Source organism: Drosophila sechellia, chromosome X (assembly GCF_004382195.2).
Source record: "Drosophila sechellia strain sech25 chromosome X, ASM438219v1, whole genome shotgun sequence".
Lineage (NCBI taxonomy): Eukaryota > Metazoa > Arthropoda > Insecta > Diptera > Drosophilidae > Drosophila > Drosophila sechellia.
Window position 1 is genome coordinate 18,744,509 of NC_045954.1, and position 8,873 is coordinate 18,753,381.

General features: G+C 49.3%; 1 protein-coding gene across 1 annotated transcript; it reads right to left on the bottom strand.

Annotated features, from left to right (window-relative positions):
* Nucleotides 1–1,729: 1,729 nt before the first annotated feature.
* Nucleotides 1,730–8,284, bottom strand: LOC6614886. Its single transcript, XM_032726138.1, has 7 exons — nt 8,187–8,284; nt 6,681–8,126; nt 6,532–6,627; nt 6,333–6,472; nt 5,812–6,038; nt 2,952–5,737; nt 1,730–2,744 (listed from the first exon to the last, which is right to left on the bottom strand). Exons 2-7 carry the CDS (start codon nt 8,094–8,096, stop codon nt 1,794–1,796), a joined length of 5,616 nt encoding a protein of 1,871 aa, XP_032582029.1. The 5' UTR covers nt 8,097–8,126; nt 8,187–8,284; the 3' UTR covers nt 1,730–1,793.
* Nucleotides 8,285–8,873: the final 589 nt, after the last annotated feature.

Below are 8,873 nucleotides of genomic sequence, written 5' to 3' on the forward strand. Positions count from 1 at the left end.
CGAGTGGAGGTGGCACTTTTGCCCAGTTGGGCTGGCTCCTACCCACATCCCAACTTGACTCTCGAAAATGTCACTTTCTTTCTTTTCTGTATTTTATTAAACGAAATAACCAATAGGTCAGGTTTCACGATTTACTAGGAGATCCTATCATGGTCAAAAATTTCTAAACAGTTTTTCCTGTTGAGTAATATTACTTTTAATGAGTGATTAACACACCGAGTTTCTTCCGTTGAAAGGCAGAGGAAATTCTCGATTGCCCAGATCGACTGGCTTTATATACTGAACTCTCCCCCGGTGGCGATTTTGCATAACAATTGGGCGTTCTTAATTTATGCGCAGTCCGTGTTGAGCTGCTACCCCGACCACTGCCCCTGTGCTCCTCCGTAGCAGCAACAACAATGGCCATAATATTAATTGTTTATAAATAAATATGCATATAGCCAAGGGACATTTTATGGGCCGTAGGCGCTAAACGCGATGCAGTTATATATTGTTTTGTTTGTTTGGCCACGGCCAGATAAAAGTAATTAACGCCTATTCCGAAATGGCCAGTGGAGGAGGAGCAGGAGGATTTTGGGTGGCGGGGCAGCGCATTGACGAGGGGACGGTGAGTGTCGGCGGGCCATAATTATTATTGACTTATTGGCCACAATGGCATTTAAGAGTGTAGGCCAACACGCCCGGCTCGAAATCGGAAAAGTATTTGCATAAAATTTGCATTGACAACGGTTGAAAGCAATTGAAACAATAATTTCGTCATTAATGTGCGACAATCCGATCACCTCCGCACCCGCCAGTGGTCCACCTGATTCCTCCTGCTCCTCCTGCTCCGTGTGCGAATTGAAAACGTGCTTATCGCCGCGCATCAGCAACGGACGGAGTGGACTCTAGCCGGACTGGATTGGATTCCGAGTTCCGGATTCCCGGATTGGGATTGGAGTATGGGCATGCACCGGGAGTGGTGGGCAGTGGGCAAATGCATTTTTCTGCCATTACGCGCCCACTGCAATTGTTTAACGCGTTTAATTACATTTGTTGGCCGGCACTTAATGTTTTTATAATTAATAGAATCAATATTGATACTGGCCCCCCCCCCCCCGAAGTGACCCCCTACATCCTCATCCTTCTGCGATTGCGATGATGATTCCAATTGCACCGCAGCTGTGGTTAATTGTAGATTAAAAATGCAGCCAATGCGGCTGAGGTTCAGGGAAGCGTTAAACGTCTGGTCAAACTATGGGCGTTGAGCAAACAAAGTTGGAACACCACACTTTAACCTGGTTAACCCGCACCCGCACCAGCCATCGACTCTTTAAATGTTAAATGTTTAACTGCCGCGACTTGCAATTAATTACATTCGCTTACACATGAGGAGATCTGTAAGCATACATGCGAAATGCACGGCTAGCTCCTGCTCCTCGTCATCCTCATCCATATGCTCCTCCTGGATGCTGAGCACGGGAAGGCACGGGAATCCCGCCCAGAGGCGGCCGCCCAAGGACGCTTTAGAATGCAGGCAGCGTAAAAGATTAGCCCGATTAGTTCAAAGGGTTCAGGAGAGCCCACTTGAGAATTCCACGGCGTAAACACATTTCCTTTTTAGCCCGGGGAGGATGGAGTCCCATGTCTAAATCCGCGATTTGCCATTGCCACATCGTTATATGAATATGGAATGACCGGCATCCGAGGGGTGGATTTGGCCAATGGAAAGACAACCGCAGTGTGCGTGTTTTTTATTTAATCGAATAAAAGAAACATAATTTTAAGAGTAAAAATTCTCTTCTTCTGGACACTTACTTCAGGAAGGAAGCGTAGGACGGTTGGGTTTTCTTCTTCTGCTCATTGTCTTTGTTCTGGTCGTTGTTCTGATTTTTGCTTTGGATGTTGCTCTGGTTGTTGTTCTGATTCTTGCTTTGGATGCTGTTTTGGTTGTTCAGATTCTTGCTTTGGATATTGTTCTGGTTGTTGTTCTTATTCTTGCTTTGGATGTTGTTCTGGTTGTTGCTCTGATCCTTGCTTTGGATGTTGTCCTGGATGTTGTCCTGGGTGTTGTTCTGGTTGTTGTTCTGATTCTTGCTTTGGATGTTTTTCTGATTATTGTTTTGGATGTTGTTCTGATTCTTGCTTTGGATGTTGTTCTGATTCTTGCTTTGTATGTTGTTCTTATTCTTGCTTTGGATGTTGTTCTGGTTGTTGTTCTGATCCTTGCTTTGGATGTTGTCCTGAATGTGGTCCTGGGTGTTGTTCTGGTTGTTGTTCTGATTCTTGCTTTGGATGTTTTTCTGATTATTGTTTTGGATGTTGTTCTGATTCTTGCTTTGGATGTTGTTCTGATTCTTGCTTTGGATGTTGTTCTGATTCTTGCTTTGGATGTTGTTTTGGTTGTTGTTCTGACTCTTGCTTTGAATGTTTTTCTGGTTGTTGTTCTGATTCTTGCTTTGGATGTTGTTCTGGTTGTTGTTCTGATTCTTGCTTTGGATGTTGTTCTGGTTGTTGTTCTGATTCTTGCTTTGGATGTTTTTCTGATTATTGTTTTGGATGTTGTTCTGATTCTTGCTTTGGATGTTGTTCTGATTATTGCTTTGGATGTTGTTTTGGTTGTTGTTCTGACTCTTGCTTTGAATGTTTTTCTGGATGTTGTTCTGATTCTTGCTTTGGATGTTGTTCTGGTTGATGCTCTGATTCTTGCCTTGGACGTTGTTCTGATTGTTGTACTGATTCTGGATTTGGATGTTGTTCTGATTCTTCCTTTGGATGTTGTCCTGGATGTTGTCCTGAATGTTGTCCTGAATGTTGTCCTGGATGTTGTCCTGGATGTTGTCCTGGATGTTGTCCTGGATGTTGTCCTGGATGTTGTCCTGGGTGTTGTTCTGGTTGTTCTGGTTGTTGTTCTGGTTGTTGTTCTGGTTGTTGTTCTGGTTGTTGTTCTGGTTGTTGTTCTGGTTGTTCTGGTTGTTCTGGTTGTTGTTCTGGTTGTTATTCTGGTTGTTGTTCTGATTCTCACCTTGGATGTTGTTCTGATCCCTTCTTTGGATGTTGTTCTGATCCTTGCCTTGGATATTGTTCTGGTTGTTGTTCTGATCCTTGTCTTGGATGTTGTCCTGGTTGTTGTTCTGGCTGTTGTTCTGAATCTCGCGTTGGATGTTGATCTGATTCTTGCCTTGAATGTTGTCCTGGTTGTTGTCCTGATTCTTGCCTTGAATGTTGTCCTGGTTGTTGTCCTGATTCTTGCCTTGAATGTTGTCCTGGTTGTTGTTCGGATTCATGCTTTGGATGTTGATCTGGTTGTTGTCCTGATTCTTGCCTTGAATGTTGTCCTGGTTGTTGTCCTGATCCTTCCTTTGGATGTTGTTTTGGTTGTTGTTCTGATTCATGCATTCAATGTTGTTTTGGTTGTTGTTCTGATTCATGCTTTGAATGTTGTTCTGGTTGTAGTTCGGATTCATGCTTTGGATGTTGATCTGGTTGTTGTCCTGATTTTTGCCTTGAATGTTGTCCTGGTTGTTGTTCTGATTCATGGTTTGGATGTTGTTTTGGTTGTTGTTCTGATTCATGGTTTGAATGTTGTTCTGGTTGATGTTCGGATTCATGCTTTGGATGTTGATCTGGTTGTTGTTGTTGTTGGGTGCACCATCATCCTGGACAAGTGTTTCACTTTGGGGAACGTATAGTGGCAAGGAAATCCTTAAGAGGCGAATACTTGGCGTGTTGTCACACGACACACCCACATTGTGTTCGAAGCCTTGGCGAGGATCGGGAGGTCTCCTGATTTGCTGCATCTCGGCGCTCCCATTGTTCAAGTTCACTCCTCCAGGTCCGCCATATGGCGGAATCTTGTTCGTGTCCGGGTTGCTTCCATTCTGGTGATAGGTATTGATAGGTATTACATTGCGCCGAGGACTCATAAGGTTGAGTGGTGGCATATTCATGGGCATACCCATGGAGTTAGGCTGCTCCATCCGACTTGGATTGAGCATTTGCAAAGGCAACGGAAGCAATCCGACGCCCATGCCCCTGCCCATGTGGTTCATGTGACTGATCTGGTTCATGTGGCTCATATTCGGGGCCATACTGCCGTTGAAGGACATTCCGTAGTGGGATGGATGAGTCTGGTGTGCCGGATGTGGCGAATGTGGCGAAGGTACTGGATGAGTCATATGTCCGTAAGGATTCTGGCCATGAGTGCCATGATTCGGACAAGGGCCGTATCCACGACCACGACCATGACCGTACCCGTTGCCACTGTTGACGTTTTGCATCATGGGCGGGCCGGCACTGTGGCCGGTATTGCCGCCCACCTCGAACAGGATCGGTCGCATGGGCTTCTCCTGCCGTATCGGATACATGTTTGGAGGGAATGGTGGTGGTATTGGTTGTACCGGAGGAGGAGGTCTCATATAAATTCCACTGGGACCTGCCTGCTCCTGGCTAAACATAGCTGCATTGTTGTCGGGATTGGGCCACTGCTGTTGGCTGTACATCGGATTGAACTGGTTACCACTATAGTGTTCCTGGGAAGTCGAAGGCTTCTTGGATTGAGTACCAGCCGGGCCACCATTGGGATTGGGCCACTGCTGATGGCTGTACATCGGATTGAACTGGTTACCAATATAGTTTTCCTGGAAAGTCGAAGGCTTATTGGTTTGAGTACCAGACGGACCTCCATTGGGATTGGGACATTGCTGTTGGCTGTACTTCGGAATGAACTGGTTACCAATATAGTGTTCGTGGGAAGTCGAAGGCATCTTGGATTGTGTATCAGCCGAGCCTCCATTGGCATTGCAAGCTACGTCATCTATTTTGGGCATTGGAGGTATTGGAGGCATTGGCGGCATCTGGGGCAAAGAAGGCAACAACTCCTGATCGGACCGAACGAGAGGAAGACGATGGACTGTGATATAAGTTGGAATCACATTGGTTATCCCTTGGGAGCAGGGCGGTGTGGTAGACCCCGACGGTATGTAGTTTACGAACTCTCCGAAGTGGTAAGGCCGCTGCTGGACATTGCCGCCACTGCACATTGGATCAGGCACCTTCGCGTTCTTGTTTTTATGTTCAGCTCCGCCCTCATCATCATCGTCGTCAGCCTCCTCTTCGGCGATGTTGTCTTTGCATGCCTTCTTATTCTTTACATATTCCCCCAGCTCCATCTGGGCGAACTTGAGCAAGCCGGAGGTTTCGGTGCTCGACGAATCGGAGCTCGATGTAGAGGATTCCACCTGTATATTGGTTTTAACCATGTATTCATAGCTCGGTGTATACACGTTCAGCCTTAGCTGCTCATATTCAATAGGGTAGACAAATCTCACCAGGGGTTGGAATAGATCAGAAGCCATCTTATCGCTGCCACTTTGTGTGCCCGCACAGACTGGATTTCCTCCGTTGTTGTAGTTCGTATTGCTGAAGTTCCCGCCACTATTTTCACTGGTACGACCACTACCGATGGGACCAAAGCGACATTGATTCGGCTGGTTGTGCGGACTGTTGGGACCTTGCATGCGGTAGCCGCGGTACCCCCCATCTTTGAAGCGCGCTGCTCCACACAGCCTGTGCGGCTGTGGGCTATTCCTCGACGCCATCGGATGACCCGCCTGCATTCCCGGATGTGGATGCGGATGGGAATGGGCACAGGTATGCGGATGTGGTGTTGGTGAATGGTGATGCGCTGGTGGATTCGGATGCTGAAAGGCCTTTGGATGCGGTGGCCGGGGCATGCGATGTGACGCAGGATGCGGAACTTGATTAGAATGCAATATGGAGGTATGCGTATTAAGTGAGCAGCCAGGGAATCGTTAGCTAAATAAAACTTACGCATAGGCCTACTCCAGAAGCAAAGCGGCTGTTGTGGTGGTGATCCGCTCTGTGAGCCTCCTGGCCCGGATACTGTCGGATACGCCTGCGGTATTCTTGGTCCACCGGGTCCTCCGCCTGGTGCCCTGAGCATTCCTGTATAGTATGCAGCACCCGGACCTGGTGCTGGCGGCGGCCCAGGTGCTGGCGGCGGGACAGATGCTGGCGGCGGGACAAATGCTGGCGGGACAATTGCTGGCGGCGGAACAGTTGATGGCAGCGGGACAGTTGTTGGCGGCGGGACAGTTGTTGGCGGCAGGACATTTGATGGCGGCAGAACATTTGCTGGCGGCAGGACATTTGCTGGCGGCGGGACATTTGCTGGCGGCGGGACAGTTGCTGGCGGCGGGACAGTTGCTGGCGGCGGGACATTTGCTGGCGGCGGGACAGTTGCTGGCGGCGGGACAGTTGTTGGCGGAGGGACAGATGCTGGTGGTGGCACAGGTGCAGGGGGTGGCACAGGTGCTGGTGGTGGCACAGGTGCTGGTGGTGGCACAGGTGCTGGTGGTGGCACAGGTGCTGGTGGTGGCACAGCCGCCGACGCCGATCTTCCCTGATTGAAGAACATGCAGATGCAAAGGTATTCCGTCTGAGTGGTGGCTTCCACATGCTTGGGAGTTTTCTGGGGAGACCGCGGTGGTGGAGCCAATGCTACCTGAACTTGAAATGCACAACACTCACCTGGACAATGGCCAGATCCTCTGGCGTGAGACTGTTCGGATGGATGTCGAAGGGCCGATTGAGTCCAGTGAGGTTCGTCCAGGGACGCGGCGTATTCTATAGATGGGATCACAATATAATTTAGCATGTTATTAGATTCCCAACCTTACCGCTGGCAAGAAGATACTCGGATGTAGCGGAGGTGTGTCCAGAATTGCGCTGGTGTACTCGGCCATCTGTAAGGTCGTCATGTACTTAAAGGGACCCTGAAGTAGGGGCAACATCAGGTCATTGGCTCTTATTAAAAGGTTTCGCAGCGTTGCCATGAACTCATCCCGTTTCACACCCATGTCGTCCAGCTGCCCGGCAAAGGACTCAAAGGATGGAAACTCTGGGGATATTTTGAACTTCGTTGGATCTGTGAGAAAATGGCGAGAATTGTTTGGTCTGGGTATTGACGCTCTTCCAGGAGCCTTCTGCGTAACATTTTCATCTCTTGGTGGTTGTGGTGGTGGTGTCTGTGTTGCTGGTGACTGCGGTGGTGATGGTTGCGGTGGTGGTGGTGGTTTTTTGTTTAGGTTGGCAATCCAGGTATTTCTTGCTTTAGATTGTGGGATCTCTCGCCGGTTAGGGATTAGTTCAATCCGGTGTACTTCGGTCTTCGCGCCCTTATAGTTATTCCTGATGCGCTTGCCGGTGGTAGGATCGACGAAGTAGTAGCTCCGAGGAATATTGCCCCCCCCTGGTCCGATGTATGGCCCCGTTCCGTTTGCGAGGCCAAACTCGAAGGAGTTTCTCGGCGCCGAATTGTGGGGTGCACTCGGTGGGGGCTCCTCTTCGTTTGACTGTATGCGGGATAGTCTGGTACCCATGGGATAAAACACAGGTGCGTCAGGGGACATCTTAACTTTGATGGAACCTTCCTGTTTACTCGATGGCTTTTGTGTGTCCGGTCGTTCTTCATCAATGGGTTGCTTTGGGTGATTCGTTGCTAACTCTGTTGGCAGATTTTTTGGGGGACTTGCTTGTGGATCTGGTGACATAACTGCTGATGGGATATCTGCTGGGATATCTGCTATGGGATCTGCTGACGAACCTGCTGACGAATCTGCCAGCGGATCCGCTGAAGAATCCGCTGATGAATCCGCTGATGGATCCGCTGATGAATCTGCTGATGAATCCGCTGAAGGATCGGCTGGAGGCTCTGCTGGTGAAGCTGATGTTGGATCTGCTGGGAGATGTGTTGGGAGATCTCCTGAAAGATCTGCTGGGATATCTTCAAGTTGTTCTGTTGTGGGATCTGCTTGGTGTTGAGCTGGATGCTCAACTAAAGGTTCTGTTATGTGCACTGCGGAGGTTTCTGGTCGGGATTGTAGTCCTGGGTCTGCTTCTAGCACCGGTTCCACCTCCGATCCATGGTAACCCTCCTCACTCCTCCGGTCGATGAGCGGAAAACCATTGTGGATAAGTGCCAGGGCAGTGGAAGCCAAGGACATGCTGGATGTGTTGGAATTTTCACCATTCGGTATGGGGCTGACCAAGTCTGAGGAGCATAGCTCCTCGCCGGGCACTGCCGGTTCCGTCATGCTGGAATCTGGGATGAGATCCGGGCAACCCTGAAAAAAAGAAAGGTGTCATGATTCATAGTTCGTGTGATTTAATAAGGCTATGCTTACTCTAGTTGCTGGGCAAAGGATACATCATGGGTGATCGAGTTGTCTTGCTGGCAGACGCGTAGGCTGCTGATGAAGGACGTGCTTGGAATGGACAAGTAGTGGGGGACGTGTCTTCCGCGCCTCTAACGCCCCCGCAACTTGTGGCGCAGCCCCCTCCGCTCTTCCCCTTCCGCGGAGATCCTGTCTGTTGTTGCTGCCGCTGTAAAAACATTTTTGCAATTATTTCAAATATTTTTCAACACGGCTTTGAAACGGCGACGTGCCGACGAGCTGGCGTCCAGGACGGAACCCTTTTGTTCTCGTATCTTGCGCCAAAATATTTTTCCACATTTTATTTGGCGCATATTTTTTACTGCCTCGCCTTGGCGCGAAATTAGCGTGAGGCAAGGAGCAAGGAGCACGGAGCACGGAGGACGCAGCAAGGAGCAAGCGAAAGGATGGCGAAGATAAACTTTAAATAAAACATGGCACACAAAGGGCCCAAGGGGAGGGGCTGCCAGGATATTTGGCAGGCAGGAAGCGGGCGGCGGGTGGCGGGTTGCGTGGCTCCCGAAGGAGAGACGTCGAACGGCGCAGCACAGACCGCAATTCAAATAAAATCCTTTAGGGCTTTTGACTTTTAACTCATCCGTTTAACGAGCGCTCATGTTCGTGAGGCAGCAAAATATGCAATCCCGTCCAGGGTGG